This window comes from Pocillopora verrucosa, chromosome 9, assembly GCF_036669915.1.
Source record: "Pocillopora verrucosa isolate sample1 chromosome 9, ASM3666991v2, whole genome shotgun sequence".
NCBI classification, from domain to species: domain Eukaryota; kingdom Metazoa; phylum Cnidaria; class Anthozoa; order Scleractinia; family Pocilloporidae; genus Pocillopora; species Pocillopora verrucosa.
The window spans coordinates 8,335,692-8,360,457 of NC_089320.1; the positions used below are offsets into that span (position 1 = coordinate 8,335,692).

Below are 24,766 nucleotides of genomic sequence, written 5' to 3' on the forward strand. Positions count from 1 at the left end.
CTACAGACAATACAGATGTTTTTGCTCAAGCACAACCTTACACAAACTAACTGTTCGAAAATTGTCTCCAAATGAGGTCAACAGTCGACTTAGGTTGACGCCATGTTGAAAAAAAAAAAAAGAAGCAAAAACAAAAACCGAAAAGCAAAGAAAAGCAGAAACCAATAAAAGAAAGTCCAAGCTGTTTGCAATACCATAGTTGAAACTCACATGGATCCGAAATATACTTTAAACTCCAAGCGAACATTATTGCATGTTTTCTGCTCCCTGTCATCCTAATAAGATTTACAAAATAACTGAGATATTACAAGCATCCTGATTGGTCAAAAACCTATCGTTTGATGCACTGGTGAACCATAGTTATTTTATAAATAGACGGCGATAGACGGCACCTTCCCTTGTGGAATATAACCTTTTTGCGAAATTGCACCATCACATGAAAGTTCCGGGTATATCCTTCTCTCTACGATTACGTAACGATGGATTTGGGGTTCCTTCTTCGAATAAAAGCTCTTGATTGGTCAATATAAGTAAGGCAACCAATGAAAAGAAAGATAAACTTCATGATGATGACATGAATGTCTATTTGGCACTGTACAAATAAATGCTTCCATTCTTCATTACTGCTAATACCAGCAAGGGCCTGCGAAGGAAACCAGCGCATTAGTATAGAAAGAGCTACAAAAATGATTGAAGACGTGGAGGAGAATATACCTGTTTTCCTCTCTTTTAACAATCTTGGTGTAAAGATCGGCGATCGGGAAATTCTTCGAAATGTAAGCGGGAAAGTCAACCCAGGGGAATTGTTAGCTGTGATGGGCCCTAGTGGTAAGTATCTCAGATCTCTAAATATATTTTTTTTTATGTAAAAACAAATAGCCAAGCTTTTTTCAAGAAGATGTTCACATGCTGGTAATCAATGGGTAATATCTGGGTCAATAGGTTCACGAGTTAAAATTGCAATCTTGCTTGTTGCAAGTGAATTTTTACCATGTAAATTAGGTCCGAAAGTAAGATTTGAGCTTTCAAATGCCCTGTTCCGAAGTCCTGCTACTAGTAAAAAAAGTACGACCGCTATTAACGAGTGAATGAGAAATACTATCGCAAGTTTCGTCTTCCCTAGTGCTCTCAATCAATATGCGACAAAAAGCAGGAACATTACATGCTGACATCGCAATATCTTGAAACAGCTCAGAACAATTTCATTCACCCTCCCTCACTCTGACCTCACTCTCTCCTGGACTATTTCCTTTTTGTTCATTTCATTATCTGAAGCAAAAGAAAGAAAAAAAATTGATTTAACAACCTTTAGCTAAGAAAACAGCTGAACTACAACATTCACATTATTCATCTTTGTTTTAGGTTCTGGTAAAACAACATTGCTAAATATTCTTGCTGGAAGAATGTTTCCAGAAAGTGGTGAAATCCTTCTCAATGGTACACAATTGAACAAGAAACTGAAGAAGGCTATTTGTTATGTCCTGCAAGAAGACATTTTCTTTGCCAATCTTACTCTTCGGGAAACTCTTACTGTAAGCATCTCAATTTTTGTCTCAGTTTTAACCATATGTTTGTTCAAATTTATTGTTTAGTTAATTAGAGTACCTTTGTACGTAGGTGGGAATTCACATCTTTTACTTTTTTGTCCAACTTGACCATGCAAGTACATTTACTCTAATTACCAGTACATTTGAATCTTTACTATCCTGATTGATAAGGACTGGGCTGAATAATCTGGATAACTGAGAGTCCGCACAATCAAAACTATGAATATTAAGGAGACAAAAATAAAACTGAATAGGTATTTAAGTAATATTATTCAATGGTTTTTAAGGGAAAATTGTCAGATGAATGTGCATTGTTGCAAAAAATTTGCCAAATTAACTACAACAACTCTTTAAGGAGACAAGATTTTATGACTTGAAATGCTTATTTAAATCAGCTTAAAATCATGTGTGCATCATTGTGCTTTGGATCTTCAATGTGAGTAATAAAATTGTTTGTTGAAATATGGGCCCAGAAAAGTGAGTCCAGATAATTGAAAAACCCAGATAATCGAGGTTTGACTGTGATTGTTTTCATCTCCCTAGTTTTCTGGAATTATGAGCCAGAATCATCTTTGCTGAACAGTCATTTATATAAGTGTTTCTAATTCAAAAGTTTAAATCTGATATATAATCATTATCATATTATGTTTCTTGTTCTCTGCAGTTTTCTGCAATGCTTCGCCTGCCAGATGCCTTGTCTAAAGCTGAAAAGTTACAAAAGGTATTTGTATGACCATAGATTTCACCTTTGCAGAATTGGTTTGCATTTGGTTTGCTATGAATGTCAAACTCAAGGCACAGAAGCCTACCCAAAGCAATAGGCTTATTCTTCACATGTATGAAAACAAATATCAACAGATTTCATTAGCATTAACAATTTTTTTCACCATTCAAAGAAACATTATGAAATTAAGTATTTACTTTACTTAGTTTACGTCCCATTGAGGCATCCTTATGGATAACATTTCCACAGTTAAATGGGTACCTTAACCCTTTAACTCCCAAGATCTGATTGTTAATTCTCCCCTGTAGCTGCTACACATTTCTTTGTTAATAAGTTATGAGAACTTGGTGCTAGATCAAGATAGCAGCTTCTACCTGATGAGTTTGAATATTCTCATCACCTGCTTACTGAATAATGTATGGATATTGTAGGGAGAAGTTTTATGTTCATCACTTCTGGGAGTTAAACGGTTAAGTTAAAAGTGGACATGTATTTTAGTTAATCTTCTTAAATAATTTTTTTAGGTAGATGAAATTGTTGACAGCTTGGATATCAGGAAGTGCTTAGATACAAGTGAGTTCACTTTATGGGAAATGTACTTATAGTTTTTGTGATGTAGCATGTAGTAAACAGCTCAGTCAATGTTTCTTGTGTTGTAGGGTAACACACCATTAGAAGAATTGGTTTGTGATATATATAGCTTTGTACAACTGGGTGCATGATGTTTAACTGGTCATTGAGAGAAGCAAGGCTCAAATCTTGATTTGTTACTTGCACCTCAATTTTTTCCCTAGATGGAACTCACAACAATGCTTTTAGGACATTGACACTGGAATACTCTGCATTTTAAGCTCTGAACTAAGAGTACTGACAAATCATCATCACAACGATGATTTTTTTTTTCTCTATCTATTATTGTTATTGATCCCAATGTTGTTGTTTTTGTTATTATTATTATATTACATAACTGCAAAATTGAAATTATTTAAACTAATTTCATGGTGGTATTACTTTTGATACTTGACATATATTCAGAGATTGGAAGTCCTTTTGAAAGAGGGTTATCAGGAGGTATTTAAACATGTTTTATTACATAACAATAAACATTGTGTAATACGAATTATTGCCTTTTTACACCTGTTTTTATATCCATACATACATACAGTATGTTCATCTCATTGTGGGTGGTCACTCATGGAGCAAACATGGCTAACCTTGGGTCCTTATCTTGTTGCTAGACATGAAATTTAAATACAAATACCTTACTGTTACCATTGAGATGTTGATTGTGGGTTAATTTTCTTTCTATTAGTAAATCTGCTCTGAATGTTCAACCTCTATTTATAGTTTATCCTGGTATATTGTGAATGTGGCCATATGTAATGGATGCTGGACTCATGCCCTGTGTGTACCTTAATGTTGGTTTATACCACTTAATAAATATTTTTAAATGATTTCTAAAATGAAGTACCTTGATTTTTCCTCATTTACAGGAGAGAAAAAAAGGGCAAACATTGGTTCAGAGTTAATAACAAATCCTTCCTTGATTTACCTGGATGTAAGTGTATATTCTGTGTTAGTTATTTTAATGTGCACATACTAGCAACATATCTTCCTTCTTTTGGTTAGTGTGATTGAATTTTAACCTGCATACTTTATCAAAGGTACAGTGAATGATACTATTCATTCAAGTTAATATTTTTTTTTCAAATTTAAGTCTGTTATTTCAAATTCCCAAGTCAGAATTTTATATTTAATTGCTTTTTTTTTTTTAAATTTAGCTGAAAAGGTACATCATTAGGGTGATGTGATGACTTTCCAATTTTCCCTTATAAAGTTCACAGATACTAACAATCAGTCTTTAGCATACTGTAATAATATATGCTTTTCCCCTCCATCACCCCTGCCAGATCTTAAGCTTAAGTCTTAAAGGGTAAAATAACACTGGGACTACAAATGTTTACTTGAGTCAGTAGCCTGTCCCAGCAATTGTTTGTGTGACCTATTTTTTCTGTCAGCACAGACTTAATTATACACGTCATATCTCTTTTCAGGAACCAACATCTGGGTTAGACTCTAGCAATGCCTTGAACCTTGTTAAGACTCTGAAGAGCTTTGCAGCCAGAGAAAAAAAGACAGTGGTAACCACCATTCACCAGCCATCAAGCCAGATCTTTTACATGTTTGACAAGGTTTTATTGCTCTGTGGAGGACAGGTAATGGATAAAAAGAGCTTAGCTATTGTTATTCTAACTTGTAGATGAGATTATCGGTCTTCACCACCATTCTCAAACATGTCTTAAGATATGTGACATTGGGTGTAAGGAGCTGTCTCAAGTCGAATGCTCAGGTTCACTGCCATGCTGTTGCGCTCTCCAGACTTAGAAGATTTTCACTCAGTAACTGATTGTCAAAAAAGCAAAAGTCAAGGTTTCCTTTGTTTGCAGTACTATGAGCACCCTTCATTATACTGTAGATTATCCTGTGTCCTAATACAGTGAGGAGGCATTGGAAGATAAATTTACTGAATGATCCCCCTGAACTCTAATCATGTAAGCATGATCTGGATACACTCATAATGATGTGGTATTGATGTTGAGAGAAAGCTTACAAATTGGTGACAGTATTCACTCCCAGACATCATTATTAAAATTAGGAAAAAATATACATGAACTTGGTATACATGTATACAAGTGCTGTGTGAATTATGAACATTGTATTGAAGTTTGCTTGCCATCGCTGTTTTATTAAGTAGTTTACTAATCTTAAATGTTAATTAGATTCACTGGCACTTTCACACCCAAGAGTTCTTTCCAGGACCATTTGTACCACACAATCAACAAAACACTGTGGGTCTAGAAGATATGCAAACTGTATTAAGCAAAGAGGGGGTACCGTAGATACCTTTATTTAGTGATGAAGCCTTGCATATTTACCTTGACGTGGTATTGTGATATTTCATTGTGTAATATCCTTTTCATGACAGGTAGCATATTATGGAAAGGCCAGTAGAGTTCTTGATTTCTTTGAAAGTGTTGGTTTGGTTTGTGATGCTCATTTTAATCCAGCTGATTTTATATGTAAGTAATACTTTACATGCTTATTAATTTTGGTTGATATCAACTAAAGTGTAGACATACTTGTACACCATACTGTAAATGTATGATTGACACAATATGGCTGGCTCCACAAGCAGGTACTTTGAACGTTGCAGGATATGAAGCAAATCCTACATTTTGTTTGGCTGCCTGAGCAGATAAGTTCAGCTCTTTAAGGGCTACCTCCTTTTCATTTGCAAAATCTTAGATTAGCTTTAGCTAGTTGTTTAGTCAAGATGACTTCATGGTGGCTTTTCATGCATGAAACACACAGATAAGATGGCAGCCATTGACTGCACAGTCATCTTATACCTATGCTTGGTCAACCCATACTTTGTCAACTGCATGGCTGTGCTATCAATAAATTACGTATCTATGCCATACAATTCCTGAGCTGCAATCTGTGTTATTTGTTCAGTGGAAAAGGTTACTGAAGGAGAGGAAGTTCAAGAAAGGATTGTCCAAGGCTGGGCTGAAAGGTTGGTGAAATTATGTAATTGCAGAAAAGTAGACAACAGCTGTAACATTTTTTTCCCATTGTTTTCATCATTGTGTAGTTAAAATATTTACATATGTGGTGATGGAAAGAGTCACCTGGTGCTTACATCTTGAGAGAAAAACACATTTTATCTCTTATTTTAGACAGAAAAGACGTCAGAAATATTCAGCAATTTCCTACAACCATAGACCAGGAAGAACTGATACCCCAAGTCCTACTCCAGAGAAGGATGACAAGGACAAATCACAGGATATGGCGAGTGCAACGAGCCCTAAAAATGGGCAGCAAAAAGCTACTGAAGAGTTACAGAACAAGGATGATGTGTCTGTTCATTGTACTTCAGATGTACATGAGGTAGATGAGAACTCTGAAGTCCCTGAAAAAGAAAATAAAACAAGTCCTGCATCTGACAGAAGTGGTGAGTCCACTGGTGAGCTGTCAGTTGCTGACAGTTCAAATGAACAGAAAGATACACTAAGGCAGGAGAATGGAGGTGAATTCTCGTCTGAGGAGATGCTGGACAAAGAAAAAGAAAGTAAGACAGGCAATGGGCTTATACCATTTGGAAATGATGGACTGCCTTCAGAGATGAGTGAGAGTTCAAACCTCTTGGCTTCAAATCCCAAACCATCTGCATCTAAGACCCTTTGGAGGAACGTGAGAGACTCATTCACCAAATCTTCAGATCATCTTCCACAAGTCCCCTCAGAAATCCTGGTACCAGTAGCAGATGTCAATGTGGCTGTTGTATCTTACAAGCGTAGTACATCACGTGATTATTCTAAAATAGATGTTCATGATGACGATGAAGATCATTCTGCCCTGTACTCAGATATTTCCACATCATGGCCCACAAGTTTCTGGACACAGTTCACAGTTCTCCTACTTAGAACGTTTAAGCAGTCCAAACCAGATATTTTGTCTAAGTTAGAGTTATCACAGGTAAGCACTATTTTAGGTATAGTTTGAATAAAGGTCGGACCTGAAATAACAGTACGATATTTGTGTCCATGTGTAACAGCCATTGTAACATTTCGGTGATGTTGGTGTCCATGTGTAACATTTCCAGTGATGAACCAAAACATTTACTCAAACTCAAGAGCTGTAGAAAATAGATGTACTGTATGGTACACTTGTCAGATGTGGCTGTTGTAAGCATGCTTTGATAGGTAGTAAGGGTATGTGAATGGTGTTTACTTTCCATTTGCCTTACTCATTATGATTGTGTCACCACAGCGACCTAACACAGGACACTCGCTAACTCTCGCTGGTTTTTTATTTCGTTTTATTTAGTCATAAAAACATGGTCTGATCATTCCTTTGTCACCTTAACGTTCATTTCCAGTTACCTTTATATTGTTAATTGATTGAAAAGATTGAGATTATGAAGTTTCCTAAGTTAGTAATTACCGCTCTGTGGAAAGAAATTGGTCTTCTTACAATCGGTACTTGTGTATCATTTGTTCCAGAACTTGCTTCTTGCCCTCGTTTCGGGCTTGATCTGGTTCCAGCTTCCTTACAAAGAGAAGAGCATTGAAGACAGATATTCACTGGTAGGTTATGTTACGCTTGTCACTGTTAGTTACGAATAAAGACCACTGTTCACGATGAATCACCCTAATCCCTCGAAATTAACCATTTTGGATAAATTGGTTGAGTATGGCCTGGGTGGTGTGGGAGGGGGAACAGAGATATTAGACCTTAACCATTCTTTAGGCCTAATTTAGTCCATCTTTCTCAAATCGCGTTGTCGGAGAGTTTTACCCATAGTCCTAGTTCATTCACTGTACCACTAAAGTTAAGAAAGAAAACGAATTTTTTCATACGTATGGCACATTAACATATACTTTTTCTCATTTGGAACTAATTATTAATTTTAGTTTTAAAAAAGATACGGCTTCTTATTTCGGCCAGGTTCACGGTAAGAGGAAGTGGGTTGTGTTGTTTCTTTGGTGGAGAGTAGACGATAAGTCATGTCACACACCTGATGTGAAGTAAAGAAAATTTGTGCAGAGCACGAGGCCTCTACCTTTGGCGACTTCCTAACTGACTTGATTCAATGTTTTTGTCATCAATTGTTTGGCTGCATTGCGCCCTATTACTTTTTTTGCAATGAACGAAAATTGCCATGTTTGTTTTTTACTTTACAGCTGTTTTTCGTTGTGGTTTATTGGATGTTTAATCCACTCTTCCAAGCTCTGTTATCATGTGAGTTGAGATTGCATGTTTATTTAATAAACATTAAAATGTTTTTTCCCAAGTTGTTTTTTTTCCAAGTGTTTTTTTGTTCTTTGGTACACCAAACTTTGACATTAGACATAAGACATAGGAATGCACACCCAAGAATTGCTACGTGTACCAAAAGAGTTCCTCAGTATCTCAGTATTGTTAGCTTAAGAGAGGGTCGTGAATGCAAACAAGATCTTACAAGGAAGGGTTTAAGGCAGTTAGATTTATTTGTTGTGTTTTTTCAAGATCTGTAATTTCTAGTACAGTTTGAACAATACAACTATGAAAACAGCCAATGGTACACAAATGAAAATTATTGGCATACAGAGTGTAAGAGAGTCAAAATAGTGGGCTCGATTGTTTATATCAGGAGATCGAGATTTGCCCAAGCAGCCGTGCAATGAAAATTTGCAATAGGAAAAACGGGGGATTTAAACTTACGGCTTGTAAGTTGTTTCTTGTTTTCTCTGCTCATTTATAGTGTGAAGCGACTACAGCTGAATACAAAATCTTGACTCTTGCAAATAACCTTTTTGAATTACATGTACCCTGAGTGACATCTAAGTAGAACATGTAATACATTAGTCCATGTAACGTTATTGTCTTATTTTTAAAAATAACACTCAAGAAGTGTTCAACTCTAGATCTAATTATCTTTGTGTTGGTTATGTAGTTCCAAGTGAAAGGACTGTAGTAAATAAAGAACGTGCTGCTGGCTACTACAGACTCTCTGCATACTATTTAGCCAAGTTGTTCAGTGAATTACCTCTGGTCTTATGTCAGCCGACCCTGTTCTATACGGCAGTCTATTGGATGACGGGTTTAAACAGAAGCGAGTCCTTCCTCGGTGGCCTTTTCGTGCTTTTGTTAACAGCCATAACAGGACAGGTATAACCAAGTTTAATATATACAGATGTTTGGCAGTCTTCTGATAAACATCTTTTGGGAGAAGAAAAATGCTAAACTGGGCGGACAATCTCGTCTTTGGTGGACTGACGCTCTGCACCACCGAGAAAAATGTATGGTGGGAAAACTTTGAAATTAACTGAAAAGCCATGCAAGACAAGTTTAACCATGAAAGACACTTTGCTTCCTTGTTCATTACCTGTGCTTGGCAGGAAGTTTGCAGTACGGCTCCAAATATGTCCTACCAAGGTTTTCTTGCTCTTTATGCAGACGACCAAAAACGTGGGCTTTTTACTTAATCAATTAACCTCTCGGTTTCTTTTTCTTTTGCGTTTTGTTTTGTTCTGTTTTTTTCAAATATAATGGTAGAAATTTTTTTGCGTGACTTGAAGGAAAGAGAGTCGTTTTACGTAAGGAAAAAAAAAATAACTCTCGGCACACAAACTACGATTCTTCATCTCCTCTAAAGTACACACACACACGCAAAAAACAAAACAAAAACAGGAATTCCAGAGAAATGTTTACCGGTTTATTTCTTTATTAGCAGATTGTTTGATAGAGTATAGGGTGTCTTCACGCTTGTAAAAAAGCCTTATCTTTCGTTATCCAGTCCATAGGTTTGTGTATCGGCGCCACAGTAATGAACTTCAAGAAGTCAATAGTGGTGTGTGCTGTATATGGTCTGACCTGTATGTTGTTGGGCGGATTCTACCAGAAAAACATACCCTCATGGCTATCTTGGTTTCAGTACACTGCTTTCGTGAAGTATTCTTATGAGGCTTCCCTTATCATTGAATTTGCTAATTCTCCATCATTCAGGTGAGCTTAATTCTGAGGTATGCAATATCCGGGACATTCAATTCAACATTAATCTTATGCTGTATGTTCCTTGACATGTTGTTTGGAATTCTCTTTCACTGTTTCCTTTAGATATGAAACTGGTAGCACGTCAGTCATTACCTTCATGAAAGTTACCAAAGCATTGTAGTAGCAACAGTTCATAACTTCACCAAAAAAAAATAATAAATAAAAAAATAACAGGAAAGCCAAAAGGGATATGCATAGTACGGCAAATAAAGATTATTGTCTTCCTACAGTTTCAGCACAATATTGTTGTTGGTAGAATTCTCTTTACTACAAAAGTTAATGTCAAAACAGAAGATAATGTAAAAAAGATCACTCAAAATGCATCACTTTTGTTCCTCCAGTTGCTCGGCGACTGAGTCTTCTTACGGTAAATGCCACAACAATGGAACCGTCATCGAAGGAACGGACATTTTAGAGAGGCTGAATGTGACAAGATCTGTGGGAGAAAACATTGCTGTACTTCTCTGTTTTATTTTTATATTCAGAATTTTGACATATCTTTCTTTACGCTACTTACACAAGCCAAAGTGATTTCGGTATTCAGAGACACTGCACGAGCGATCTGTTATTTCCTTGTGTTACGTTAAGATGTCAACTTGTAGCCATTTGACAACTGACATATGTTTAGCGGTGACCACTTTTCAACCTGTCAGAATGGTATTGGGTTGATCAAGCAACGTGAGAATTAAATAAAGTAGATATAACACGGGAGAAGAAATTTTATTGCTTAGAGCTGAAGGCGTTGAGTTTGATTATGCATCATAAAATAATATAACAAGAAACGAAGTTCATCGTCAAGTGCTGACGCCCCCCTTGCTCCAATCACAGGAGCGGCCATATACATGTATTGTGATGATTACTGTTACTATTTAAATATTTAACTGCAAGTTATTATTTAGAGAGACGTCATATCTTGTGAGCAAGAGGAATTACGATATTCCTTACTGCCATAGTATGATGTATTATCTTAGGCCAGAGGGGGATATGACGTCAGCAGGTGCGGTAGATATTTCTAAATGTTAAATAGAGGTAGATAACGCGTTGTGTCTTGAATGGTTTTGTTCGTAGATGACTATTGGAGAACGATGAACAGTCTTTTTATGATTATAGCAGCTCTTACACAATTAAAATTCAGTTTTCAATTCTTAGTCGGATGTGTGTGTTTACAGTTAAACCTGGAGGAAGCGGAAAATGAAGAAACCCATACTACAATTCGGTAAAAACAGATTCTGGTAAATCATGCACTGATATCATGCACTGATATCATGCTTCATTTCGTCTGTTAGATCAACGATGTTACATCAATAATTAGGTACCGGTGCTCTTAATCAATTGCGGTCACGTGTCCTGTCACGTGTCCGCTCTCTTATGGTAGATTGCTGGAAAGAATAGGCATGTTTCCCAACCTTGTTGAACATGCTTTATCGACACTCATTTGGCCTTATCTAGGCTGTACATGACTAACAAAGCGTAATGAACACAAATATAAACCTGAAAAGTTTTCCCCATCTACAAATAAACGTAGTGGATTAGGAGTTAATGGATTAGGGTTAGGGCGTTATCTAACCCTACGCAAAATAAAATACCACCGTAAAAAACAACCTCGAGGAGATCTAGTAGTTCCTTTCCCTGTGAAACAATCTGATTATTTGCCTCTAGGCCTGACGATTTACAATCTTTTTAGGGGACCTAATTAATTTCTACTGTTGTTCGTGTGCCAGAAGAGACCACTGAGCTCCGGGAATCAACCCGAACAGGATAACATGGATTGTAAACAAAGTTTTAAGAAAGAGTTAAGCGAGAACATGGACCAACCAGGTTGCACCTACTGCATGCCGTGAAAGTTTTGCAAATGTTACTACGGTATGCGCTGTTAGCATACAGAAATAGCTTAGACGACGATCGAACCTTGCAGTGAGCGATTGCGTGCTTCAGTCCTCGTAGACATTGGTCCAAAGGAATCGCTCAAAAAATTTATCCTAATCGCAACGGAATTATTCGTCTTGTTGAAGTCAAGACTGCTAGTGGTTGTTTGCGACGTAAAGTTCGCAAGTTACGTCTCTTGAAACGATCTCTGATAGCAAAGAGTGAAATGCAATTCAAAATCTTGTGCGAGAGTTGACTGACACTAAGGAACAGTTTAATCACTTGCATGAGGAAATGCTTGTCCTCTTACTTACGTGCGCTTTTTGGGGTCGGCATGTTACAGCGGTATGCACTTAGCACATTTTAGTCGGTAATTCCCTTTTTTTTCTTTGTTTTCGTTTCACGCATAAACTACCGAGCGCTAAGGCCACAAAGGACTCTTACGTACTTAAATACGCTTCACTATGCACATTTTATACCTTGCACGTCTAGTTTTAGTTCAGATTCCGTTCAATTTCAAGTTTTTGCAATCTTCGGAGGTACAAAAATCATCGATAACGTTTGTAAGCTTCGCTAAAAGGGTTTGAACTTACGGGGTTTTTGTGTTCTATTGTACCTGCAACATTTGTTTTGTTATTTTTCTCCAGAACCAACTCCCGGGGAAAGGAAATTTTATTTAAACCTGACCAAGATCGATTATATCGTTGGTGAATTGTTTAAGAATAGAGTGAAATTAGTGTAGTGACTGCAATTCGTTTACATGCTGCTTCATGTAGCTTCCGAAATAGCTACTAGCTTCTGCCTGAAAATTGTCTTTAGACTTGCTCGCCATTCAATCATAAAATTAGTTCTTTGAAGACAGTTTTTAAACCAGCATTTGAAATTTGAAGTTATACCTCAAGCATCGGATATGTTATTGACTAAGTCCGATATTAGACACTTTAAAAGTTAATTTTTATCTTTTAGATGTGCAACCGTTCTTTCATTGAAATAAAAAGTTAACAGTACCTTTTTCTTTTTCGGATTCTGCCAGGGCTAAATTCCAAAAATTTGTCGTCAAGTTGTCAAAGAGTCAGTTTTCTGTGAGCCAGTTAAACAGTTTTTCTATTTCGTAAATTAAATTACTGATCAAGAAATACGGAAAGAAATTTTTGGAATCTGAAAAAAAGATAAACTCGTCAGTAATTTTGAAGCATTAGTCAAGTCTTTCATGTTTAACATGAAAAATTACAGACCCAGAATTGACCCTTTCTTTTTGACGTAATGTAGCAAAATGTTTAGAGAGAACTGTATAGAAGTCCTAATTCCCGAATGTTCAAATTTTGCGCTGTCTGCATATGAAAACCACTCAGACAACGTAACACGAGGTTGTAAAGAATCCGGCCGGAGAATTTCCCAAAGCAAGGAGCGATTGAAACAGGTCTATATAGTTAAGATGCTGCTTTACCGCCAGCTTTGAAAATAGGTCTTATAGAGGCGAATTTTTATTTTCTTGAGCAATGCTATACATAAAAGATAACATTAAAAAAATGTGCTTCAGCAGATCACATCTGATTTTCAAAGATACGGGAAAATCATCTCAGCCAACAGCTTTTCATAGTTGAAACTGGTTTCCCAAAGCAATGATTTGTTCTTCCATCACAATGTTTAGAAAAAGTGATTGAACCAATACGGCATGTACATTTTACATACATTTCGGTTCTCGTTTTCCAATTTTCCAACCTCGTGAATCTTCATAATAAATGATATTTTCATCATTTCAAAGCCACTTGTTCTACAACTGGAGGTTTCCTTTTGTGATTTCCAAGTTTTTAAATACTTGTTTACAGTCTGCAATGCGCAGTCTAAGTCATTAGTAACTTGTCTAGTGTTCGCCATTCGTCATCAATTTTTAAATCTCTTTGACTAGCAGATGAACACAGGTAGTCTTTCTCGCCTGCTGGATACATTGCAAATGCGTTGCAATCAAGTTATGTTGAAAAATCAATTGTAAATCTCTTTTCCCCCTTAAGCTTCGAAACACGTTTTACTAGGACGACAAAGCAGTATCGTTACGCGGAGGCGTTAAGTGACAGCCTGCCAAAGGTAAATTGGTAAATTTTCCCTTCACATATTTCGAGCGCGATGAAAAGAACGATGAAAAGAACCCATTTTGGCGAGTTATCCATTTCCGGGTTTACTGAGTACAAAAGAAAAGCCTTATGTAAGTGGTAAACCTAGAAATGGATAACTCGCCAAAATGGGTTGTTTTTAACAGAGTAAGCGGTCAGATAGCGAGCGATGTATTATGGAAGTAAGGTGAGGTATTTTTTATTGAGAGTTTGACTGCATTTTTTATTCCTAAGAGCGGTCTTAAATATGCCCCTTCAAAGTCTTATAATATTTCGCCATGACTCTTATTTCGCATGATGATAATCTCACAGCTGGAGCTTGAGCTGCCTGTGGTTAAAATTGACGAAATTAGCTTTGGAGCTGGCCATAGTTCGGAACTGATAAATAATCTGGAGTTGCTTCTGGCTGCCTTGAGCAACTCGTTCCGCGCGCATCCATATCTTGATATACACACGTTATGCTTGATCCAACATCAAGCTGAGCGATGCTCACACATACCTAGAAAGTAAATCTGATTGCTTCTCCAAATGTGAATACGTACAGGGAAATGAAGGAATATCCATCCAGATTAGATCCATGTGGTTGATATAGTCCCCTATGGCGACCTGAACATAGTAAACACACGTCTGGAAAGGATGTCTACCTTCTTCAAGGACATCACAATGTTTGTATCGAAACCAAAAAATACGACCGCGGTGCCTTACTTTCCAAGATGATCGGGGTGAACTCATTTTTTTAAACAAGATTAAGGGGTGTTATTGTGCTGTTTGCAATTTTAACTGTTGCAGTGGTACCGTCATTCACTGCAAAACTCCATTTTATTTTACAGTTTAACTATTACTTCTCGAATTAAATTTTTTCCAAATTTTTAAAACTTCTGACTTCTGTTGTTTTGTTTTCGTTTTAGTCTTTTTTATTCGTACGGAATTGACATAGATGCGTTTGCAAATTTCAGCCTGGAGTTTTACGGTCTCAGTTTCATAATGTTGTGCTGTTACAGTGTGTTAAAATTCGAGGATGAAAGAAATCATAAGGGAACACGATGATTAAAATGAATTACAATATGCCTTCATCACGAATTCGTTGTTTGAAGCAGGTCCATATGTATAATTTAAAAGACCGGAGTCACACATTTGACAAAAGGACCCATCTTAGATCAAGATGAAAACCACGTGACAAAAAAATAAAGACCAATAACTCAGTTTGGAGAATATAATTTAAATTGCTGGAAAACAATAGCCTCGGCTCCCCTCTAAATTCGTTCACAATTATTTTCTTAATTCGTTCTATGTACAGCCACAGATTTAAAATGCTATCAAACACCTCCCCCCTCTGCTCTTCTGTCTTTTTTATTATGGGACGAGAGAAGACAGACCATTGAAAAGTTCAAAGGAATGACAACGGTACATGGTACAATGATCAATGAAAAAAAAAACGATATTTTCCTTCTCGGAATTGAGTTTAATGTTTTATTCAAGGTTACAGTTCACTTTGCCTTCAGCTTTGAATCTTCGATTCGAAGTGGCTGTCGACCTACACCCGTTTTAAGAAGCCGTTGGTGTTTAAAGTGACATTGTATCTGCAAGAATAACAACGCAAAGTCGGATTTAGTTTATTAAAATCAGCTTGAAAGGGAAAGAGGAACTTGAGTAACGCTTTTCTTACTTTAATGGATAAAATCACTTAGCAACCTCTTACCCGTAAAAATCGGTATATTTCTGATCTACCATGTATTTGCCTGGATGGTCTTTCAGAAATCTTTTGAGGTCATTCAGTTTGGAGTCCCCAAACATTGAGTATCCGAGATCCTTGATGAGTCCCTGTCCGGATATTTCAGGTCCCTTTGGGTTTGTATCTTCGATGCAGAGGTAGTCTCCAGGTTGCATAAATTTATGAAAATGTTCTAAAACGCCCATCATGTTCACATGTGAGTCTTCACTTAGGAACCATGGGTGAGGTAAGCTCTAATGAAAGAAACGACAAGAAAGAAAATTAACAAAACAAAGTTGAAATAATTCTGTGGAAAACAAGAACACGCTGATTATCACTTTAACTTTCGATATTCATGCCAGATTTCCGGGAATTCTAGATCTTTCCTGTTGAACTTGTCAGAGGATGAGTGCAGCAATGAGAACCATGAATGAGATAAACCCCTGCCTGATAGAAAAATCAAACGGGGGTTTACTTCTTCAAATTCTATCCAAGATTCAGTAACTCAGTGTTGAAGTGACAATAAATATCCTCTCCCCCAGGAAAGGATGAGATCTTGGGTCCTCAAAGAAGTGTTTAAACACTAAATGTAAGGTGTCAGTTAACTTACCTCAAGAAGTTCCTTGTGGAAGTGTTTTTCAACGTCAAAGACATCTCCCTCGATAAACGAAATATCAGAACGGGAATCCCTCGCTAAAGGCGCCAGCATGGAGAGATCAATATCCAACGAGAGGACACGTGACTCATAGTTGTATTGCCTCAACAAATCTGCCATCCAAAGTGCTGAGGCTCCTGCGTAAGAGCCGAACTCAATTATGGTACGTGGTTTAAGCTCCCAGAGCAACTGTGGTACAACTGCGAGAGTGAAAGGATCTTTCATCAATGGTACACCGCGATAGGTGGTACTAAATTTTCCTGCAAGCAAAGCGAGTCATTTTAAATATAAGCGCCATTTTAAACTGTTCCTCAAGGCACACATGTCCTCAAGGCCTTCTCCACCCACTCATGTCCAATACACCCGGAAATGGGCGCAAGGCGCTTGATCAATGGTACCGGAAGTAAGAGGTTAACAGCAGCGAGGGGAGTTGAAGATGTTGGCAAACAGACTCGATCGGGCCCGATAGAGACAGTTCGTCCTGGAAAGAGTCGATCGGACTCCCCGGAGGTCAGTTCGGGAGAGACAGAGAAAATATCTCTCAGCCATGAGGCGAAACAAGCGTGCTACACATGAAACATACCTCGTTCTTAAAGCCATGAGGCAAGACAAGCGCGCTACATATGAAATGAACGTCGTTGTTAAAGCCATGACGCGAAACGAGCGCGCTACACATGTAACATTCGTCGTTCTTTGAGCCATGACGCGAAACAAGCGCGCTATGCATGTAACATTCGTCGTTCTTTGAGCCATGAGGCGAAACAAGCGCGCTACGCATGTAACATTCGTCGTTCTTTGAGCCATGACGCGAAACAAGCGTGCTACACATGTAACATTCGTCGTTCTTCAAGCCATGAGGCGAAACAAGCGCGCTACACATGTAACATTCGTCGTTCTTAAAATCATGAGGCGAAGCAAGCGCGCTACTCATGTAACATTCGTCGCACTTAAAGCCGTGAGGTCTCAAACTAACAAGCGGCGCGTCTGATGGACTCTTGTCGAGCAAACCGTCTCCATCAGGTCCGATGGAGTCCGTTTGCCGACATTTTCCAGCCCCTCCACATGCTCGACGTTGCCATAATATTTTCTAAGTGTCTCGCAAACTGACACGCGGCGCGTACGATGGACTCTCGTCAAAACAACCCGTCTCTATTGGATCCGATGAAGTCCGTTTGCCCACAATTTCCACTTCTCTCACTACTCTACTTTGCTGTATATTTTCTAAGTCTCTCGCGAACTAACACGCGTCGAGACTGATGGACCCTTGCCACGGTGACCCGTCTCCATTGGATCCGATCAAGTCCGTTTGCCGACATTTTCCACCCCTCTCACTTCTCTACTTTGCTGCATATTTTCTAAGTCTCTCGCGAACTAACACGCGGTCAGTCCGATATACTCTTGCCACGGCAACCCGTCTTCATCGGATCCGATGGAGTCCGGCCGTTTGCCGACATGTTCCACCCAGTCCGCAACTCTATACTTTGTATATTTCGCGAACTGACTTCCGGTGAGTCTGAATGTTCGTGGCCTTCGTCTATCGGACTCAGATTGGGTGTATAGGACAACCCTCAAGGATAGTCCTTTTAATTGTCTGTTCACAATTCTGTTTGCTGATCCATGGTTTTTTTTTTCCCGACGTTTTGGACGTATAATATGTGCTCAGCCAGCTTTGACTGAAATCAATGACCATGATATCTTCAATCCTTTTATCAGAACATTGGTGGAAAATTAATCTGATCAGCCTGGTCCCCGAGCAGTCTTCACAGTATCTTTATTCATGTGCTTGTCTGCCTGCCTATCTGTCTGTCATTATTTGTGCACGTGTCCACCAGTAATTTTTTAACTATCTAAACCAGATTACTACGTACCACTAGAAATAGCTGGCATGATTTCAGCTGGAAGAAAGCTGGTATCGCGCCTTTCTTCCATAGGAACAAATCGTTTCTGACTTGACAGTTGGCCTTCTATTTGGGTCTGGAGCATGCTGTAGTTAGTCTTATCTGTCACAGTGCTACCCATTATTTTCCCTCTCTGTGCGATGCTGAAAACAATAATTCATCATAGGTTAAGTAATAAGAAAACCCCAATTGGTTAAAAAAGGTCTTATACTTTTCTATAAATACTATCCCCTCCCTATTTTGACCCAGTAATTCCCATCATTACTAACCCGCTATTCATAACATCAACTCCAGAAAACAAGAAAAAGATAGGCGCTTGAGAGGTGCATGTGTCTGCCTCTGAAGGTTAAAATCGAAATAGTAAAACTGTACTACATGGCCTAGGGCTACGTGGATAAGTTGTTGCAGATATTCGAAGTAACGAGGAATGGCATCAAAGCTTTTGAGTCGACTTTCTCCATTTAGTTTCGTTTTCTTTTTTCGTAAGTTTCTTCTCCAATCACGAAACAGTAAAATCAAGCAAAGTTTGCTCTTTTGTTTGTAATGCCTTGGAGTAAAAGAATGAATGAATGAGACTTTCTTGAAAGAGGGTGGCACGCGACAGCTTTCCGCGATAACCCTCAGAAGCCCTCTATCTAAAATAATACATAAATAGAATTACAATACATACATACATACATATATATATATATATATATATATATATATATATATACACATAAAGATGAATATACCAAATGATTATATAGAATACAAGGATAAAATTGTATAATATAAAATATTAAGAATGATTCAAACTGAATTCTTATAGGTGCATTATGATTTGTTTTCTAACAGTAAATAATTTATTTCCCTTTCACCAGTATATTCTTAAATATACAACCCAAGTTCCCAATGACTCTGCTACTTTTAAATTATTCCATTGATTAGTCATGCGCACAGAAAATGTCCTCTCCCCAGTTTCATGTTTGTATGAAGGGTATCTTAAGCTCAGTTCAACGTATCATATATTATTTCCATAGTTGTTGGTCACTGAAGTGTGGACGTCTTGTATTCTGCAGCATACACCTTTATTGATATCTGACGGGCTATACCAGCAACTAAACTACTCACTACATCTTGTTACAAGCTGGGCTTTTATAGGTACAGTTGAGGATCTAGAACGTTCCGTAACATTACAGCAAATTCTATTTATACATTGATTCGGGGGTGACTCAGCATGACACAGCTACTTCTAGAACATTCTTGAAGGTCACACTACATCCTCTCTTCTTTACAAAGGCTGACGAACAATTCATTAAGGAAATCACGAGAAATCACATTGCCTATTGCAGTCTATTAAATTTCTCTGAGGCTATTTAAACAGAACGAAGTCTTTATACTTTGAGTTTGGCTTGACTTGTCTCTGTGATCTTCTTACGCCTTGTCGAATCGGTGCTGGTTCTGATTTTGATTTATTTTTTATGTCACTCAACTGCATTTGTCCTGTTTCATTGTTGACTCCAGATAATTCTATGAACTTTGGCTGTGGGGCAGTTGGCAAGGCTGAATCTGACTGTGTGGGTGGGCCCACAGGAGAGTCTAAAGAAGGGTCTAAAGAAGGGTCTGTAACAACGACTTTGGGCGTTGTCATTTCTATAGTTTTCCTGATGTGACACCGATTCCTCCTGTACTCACGGCCATCGGCCTTCACTATGTAGGATCCGTTAGATTCTTTTATGACCACACGACCTTGTGTCCACAGGGGCGACGACTGAGGCCTGATCTTGGCGCGAATACTACCTCCTACAACAAGAGGCGGTAGCGGCTTCGCTTTCTTTTCATGGTGCCTCTTGTTCTGTTGCTTCTTCTTGACTGAAGCTCGTACGATGCTTGAGATTGGTATCACGTGGGGTTCAAGTAATTCTGATTTCACTGGTATAACTGTTTTTGTTCTTCTGGAGTCCAATTTCTCATTTGGTGAGTGCCAACTCATCAAGTGTATTCCTTTGTTCTAAAATAGCCATCCAGGGGTCGCGACTCATCTTGAGTATCCTCTTAGCTTGTTTGACTGCAGCTTCCGCTGCGCCGTTTCTTTTTGGATGGTGTGGTGAAGGTGTATAGTGATGAAAGTTCCAACTCTCTGAAAACTCCTTAAATTCCTTGCTAGCATACTGAGGACCATTGTCTGATATCACCACCTCAGGGACTCCCTGCCGGGAGAAAATCTTCTTCATCTGTAAGATTGTGGAGTCAGCATCAGTATCATTCAGTTGCTCTAAGTCCCAGTATTTTGTGAGATTATCCACAACTACCAATTAGACGTCTTCCTTCACATTCAAAAGATCAGTACTGACTATTTGCCATCTTCTCTTTGGAATAGGCTGGCTCTGTATGGTTTCTCTAGGTTGATCTAGCTTAGCTTCTTGACATATTGAACAGTTATCGCAGAGATATTTGATATCATGATGAATCGATGGCCAATACAATTGTCTCGCGAGTCTCATGCATCCCTCAGCTCTTAGGTGAGCGGAGTGTGTTTTTTCTAACATCTGTGGGCGCATAGCCGTGGGAATGAGCACTCTCGTTCCTCTGTAGATTATTCCATTCTGAACTGCTAGTTCATCTCTATACGGCCAGTAGTCTCAGACATTGGGCGGTATTTGCGTCTTGTCCTCAGGCCATCCATGAGCTATAATTTCAGCTAAGGTCACAAGATTTCCATCTTTTGAGGTTGCCGTTGCTACTTTCTGAAGGGTTACATCTGTCATGTTATGAAAGATATTTGGATCTGTTCCTTCGATATTTTTCATGAGAAGTTCTTCTGCGTGAATTGTAAAGACTTCATAATCATCTATTTCCTTATTTTGCGTTCGGCCGTTTGGGAGGGCAGATCTTGACAGATGATCACTTATGTACATCTGAGTACCCTTTTTGTACACAATATTCAGGCGGTACTTTTGCAGTCGTAGCATCATGCGTTGTAACCTCTTGAGCGCGCGGTTGATACTTTTGACAAGTATGGTTTCTAGAGGCTTATGATCTGTGACTGCTGTAATCTTTTCTCTTCCATGGAGATAGTGGTCAAATCGTGTACAACCAAACACCAGTGCGAGGCATTCCTTCTCGATCTGAAAGTAACGTCTCTCAGTCTCAGTCATAATGTGACTAGCAAATGCCATTGGTCTGCCGGCTTGAAGTAGAACAACTCCTAGTCCATAGTCACTTGCATCTGTCTCAATCGTTACTTCTTCCTCAAGTCGTAGTAACGGAGTAGTGGCGGTTCTAAAATCAGCTGAGTCAACTTGTTAAAGGCATCTTGGTGAACTTTCGACCAAATGAATTGGTTTTGCTCCTTGGTTAGGTTTCTGAGAGGTTCAGATACGTCAGACAGCTGAGGTAAAAATTTGCCCAGATAATTGATCATTCCAAGTAGTCTTCTCACTTCAGTCTTACTGCGTGGTCTCGGCATCTGAGTGATGGCTTCAACTTTGGCTGGGTCTGGTAAAATACCCTCAGAAGTCAAGATATGACCACAGTACTTCAGCTTTTGTTGTTTGAAGACGAACTTGTTCTTGTTCAGTTTGAAGTTACGCTCCCTGCATCTCTGTAGCAACGCGATCAGATTTCTGTCATGGTCTGCCAAGGCTTCTTCATGGGTGTTTCCTGCTCCAATTTTTAACAGGTCATCAGCTATAGCAGTTACTCCTTCCAGGCCCTTAATGATTTCATTTACATGTCTCTGAAATTCTTCTGGTGCACTACATATGCCGAAAGGCATCCTAAGCCACTTGTATCTATCAAAAGGAGTGTGAAATGTTGTTAATTTGCTAGAGTCCTCATCTAGCTTCACTTGCAGAAACCCATCTTTAACGTCCAGGACTGTGAACACTTGCGCCTTAGCAAGCCTGGAGGTCACATCATCAATGGTTGGAAGGCAGAGCTTTGGTATTTTGACATGCTTGTTCAATTCTTTGGGATCCAGGCAAACACGTAGTTGGCCATTGCGCTTCTTCACATATACCACACTGCTCACCCAGCCTGTTGGTTCATCAACTTTCGCTACGTGGCCTTTCTGTCCCATTTCATAAAGTTTCTTCTTGAGATCGTCTCTCAGTGCGACGGGTACGGTTCTAGGCGCATCTTGTTTCGGTACTACTCCTTCTGTCAGTTCAATCTTGTAATTTCCAATGTACCCTAGCCCAGTAAATACATCGTTGTGTTCTCATGACGTGGTACAGTGTGAGTTGTGCAAGGAAAGGTTACACATGAGCTGCGAGGGATTTAAGACTGCCCTGGAGGGCGAGTGGCTCTGCATTATCTGCAGATTGCCAGACTCTAGACGTCTTCGTAATTGTTAAGGTGTTATTTTGGATCCCTCAACAGTTAATAATCGTTAAAATTAGAAAATAAGATTGAGTTCAATGTAATAGTCTCCACTTTTGTTAAGACGTTGACATTAATGTTGATTAGCATCTGAAAATAAGCTGAGAGTTCCAATAGTTCAGAATAGAAACATTTTTACTTATCATAGGCTTTACGAACGACTTGTAATACGAGTAGTTTCTTCGTTCTTGTTCAAAAACTGTTTAATGTTATTATTTTAGAAAGTCAGACTGAGTTATTTTTATGACTGGACGCAATAGTCTCCACTATTGTTATGACGTTTCGTACCAATGTTGATTCGCATCAGAAGAAGCAAAGATTTATTGTGACAATTTCAATGGTTCGAATGCTGTAGTTTGTTCACATCTAATTCCTGCGTATACTGTACGACTCGCTATAACGAATGCGGTAGAATTGGAACGAAATGGCTGGTTTTTTTTTTTTACCTTTATTGAAGAAATGTTGTGTTGTGATTGAAAAGAACATCGACAAAAAAGCTTGCAAATAGAATTAGTTACCAAATATGATACAAATGATGCTTAAAAGGAAAGTTTGGTAAGGGGGTCCAAATCTGCGAAGAGGGGTCCATATCCGCTAGCGGATTTAGACGGGGGGAGGGAGGGGGGGGTCCAAATCCGCGGGGGTTCCAAATCCGCTGTGACACCGGCAAGAAACCATCAGGATCTGTGCAATCAGCGATAGGCAGATTTTAAGCTATTTGGTAAGTTTCTCTTCCCAGAACTATCTTAAGAGTTTCCAAATGACTGGTTTGGGTTTCTTATCAAGTTCAGTTGCTATCTTATAGCTCTCCCAACTCTCTCTAAAAAAAGTCCAGTTCTCTGCCAGGTTCCCCTCGAGACTCATTGGAGGTGGCGTTGGTAACTGACTGTACAACTGTGAAGGTGGCACAATAGGTTGCGCTAAAGGTGCTTCTGGAGGATTCTCTTGCACCGGAGGGTCCTCTTGATCGTCCATCCTGTTAATTCTTTTGTCGTCCTCGTGAGACGTTCGCTAAGTGTACGCTAGGCTCTGGCCTTTCGCAGAAATGCAGTTTCCTCAACATGTGAACCTCGAAATTCACTTCAAATTTCACAAGTGGCAGTGTTAACACTTCCGGTCTGTCCAATAACACCGCTGGATTCTTTTAGCGCCCGCGATTAATTCTTCTGTCTTCGCTTGGATCGACATCTATCTTCAAGTTTGTAGTCCACTTCCTGACACCATGAAGTGTGGACGTCTTGTATTCTCTAGCATACACCTTTATTGATATCTGACGGGCTATACCAGGAACTAAACTACTCGCTACATCTAGTTACAAGCTCAGCTTTTATAGGTATGGTTGAGGATTTAGAACGTTCCGTAACATTACAGCATATTCTATTTATATATTGATTCGGGGATGACTCAGCATAACACAGCTACTTCTAGAACATTCTTGAAGGTCACACTACAGTCACTCGTAATTCATTCATGTATAGGGGCAGTTGGCCATTAAGCCCTTGAATACAAGAGCATATCTCTTCAGTGTATCGTAAATGATCTCGCTACAAACAATCACACTGGTTTTATGTACACTATTTTATTCTCCTACTCACTTGTAACTCCAATCTCACAATCAATCAACCCAAATTACTTATCATATTTCTGTACTTTTGTCACGAAACTATCAACAAATTCAATGTAACGCTTCAGTCACGACAATTGAAGCTTCTTTATAGATAGGAATCCACTTAAGACAATTAAAGAGATCAACTGAATTTGCAGTTCTTTGGGCATATAAAATTGTTCTAGCAGCTCGGTTTTGAAGTTTAAGGACTTGGTCCAAGTTACTCCTTGAAGTGCAGAACGAAAGCACAGCCTAGTTGGTTTGATTATAGACTAATTTGTAATAAGTGATTCGTCGTTAATTAATCATGAAAGGACGAATTCGTCATAAAAGTTTGATTCTAGAGTCATGCCAATTCGTTTAATTCAAATTTTGGCGGCTAGAATCTGAATTCTTCAAATATGGGCTATTGTTAACCAACTATTACCTGTAGCTGTTTCTGTTGTTCGATTGCTTACGATGTGTCTGGTGTGGTTACGTCATGGGAAAAGATTGTGGCCTTTGGGGAGCCATTTGTGCCAAAAAATATCAATCGCTAGTGATAAAACTCAATCGCTAGTGCTAAAATAGTAAAATCAAATGAGACTTACCTGTAAGTTGAAGTTTGATTGAGATTCTTCCAAGTGCTGGGAGATTACATGGGATAGCAAGCGCATGCGCCAACTCAGGCTTCAGAGGCTTAAT

The 24,766-nt window shown here is 38.6% G+C and overlaps 2 protein-coding genes across 3 annotated transcripts; one reads left to right on the forward strand and one right to left on the reverse strand.

The window, feature by feature from the left end:
• The first annotated feature begins 613 nt into the window (after nt 1–613).
• On the forward strand, nt 614–11,018 carry LOC131770193 (uncharacterized). Its single transcript, XM_059085908.2, has 15 exons — nt 614–828; nt 1,363–1,532; nt 2,212–2,268; nt 2,796–2,844; nt 3,307–3,342; nt 3,765–3,829; nt 4,326–4,487; nt 5,258–5,351; nt 5,788–5,848; nt 6,012–6,810; nt 7,338–7,421; nt 8,019–8,076; nt 8,771–8,985; nt 9,614–9,822; nt 10,212–11,018. Exons 1-15 carry the CDS (start codon nt 687–689, stop codon nt 10,399–10,401), a joined length of 2,391 nt encoding a protein of 796 aa, XP_058941891.2. The 5' UTR covers nt 614–686; the 3' UTR covers nt 10,402–11,018.
• A 4,266-nt stretch (nt 11,019–15,284) lies between these two features.
• Nucleotides 15,285–24,745, reverse strand: LOC131792634 (rhamnosyl O-methyltransferase). 2 transcript variants are annotated; one of them, XM_066171663.1, is made up of 5 exons: nt 24,673–24,745; nt 18,082–18,254; nt 16,169–16,413; nt 15,547–15,812; nt 15,285–15,427 (listed from the first exon to the last, which is right to left on the reverse strand). In XM_066171663.1, exons 2-5 carry the CDS (start codon nt 18,230–18,232, stop codon nt 15,382–15,384), a joined length of 708 nt encoding a protein of 235 aa, XP_066027760.1. In that variant the 5' UTR covers nt 18,233–18,254; nt 24,673–24,745; the 3' UTR covers nt 15,285–15,381. The 2 variants fall into 2 exon arrangements, with proteins under 2 accessions (XP_066027760.1, XP_058966027.2); XM_059110044.2 differs by having other exon boundaries at nt 16,169–16,473; nt 24,673–24,744.
• Between the last annotated feature and the right edge of the window lie 21 nt (nt 24,746–24,766).

Coding starts and splice junctions, on each gene's coding strand:
- LOC131770193 (XM_059085908.2), top strand. CDS start 687: ATGATTGAAGACGTGGAGGAGAATATACCTGTTTTCCTCTCTTTTAAC. Junction 829..1,362: donor AGCTGTGATGGGCCCTAGTG/GTAAGTATCTCA, acceptor TCTTTGTTTTAG/GTTCTGGTAAAACAACATTG. Junction 2,845..3,306: donor CAGGAAGTGCTTAGATACAA/GTGAGTTCACTT, acceptor ACATATATTCAG/AGATTGGAAGTCCTTTTGAA.
- LOC131792634 (XM_059110044.2), bottom strand. CDS start 18,232: ATGGGTAGCACTGTGACAGATAAGACTAACTACAGCATGCTCCAGACC. Junction 16,474..18,081: donor CATGCCAGCTATTTCTAGTG/GTACGTAGTAAT, acceptor CTTTGCTTGCAG/GAAAATTTAGTACCACCTAT. Junction 15,428..15,546: donor AAATATACCGATTTTTACGG/GTAAGAGGTTGC, acceptor TTATTCTTGCAG/ATACAATGTCACTTTAAACA.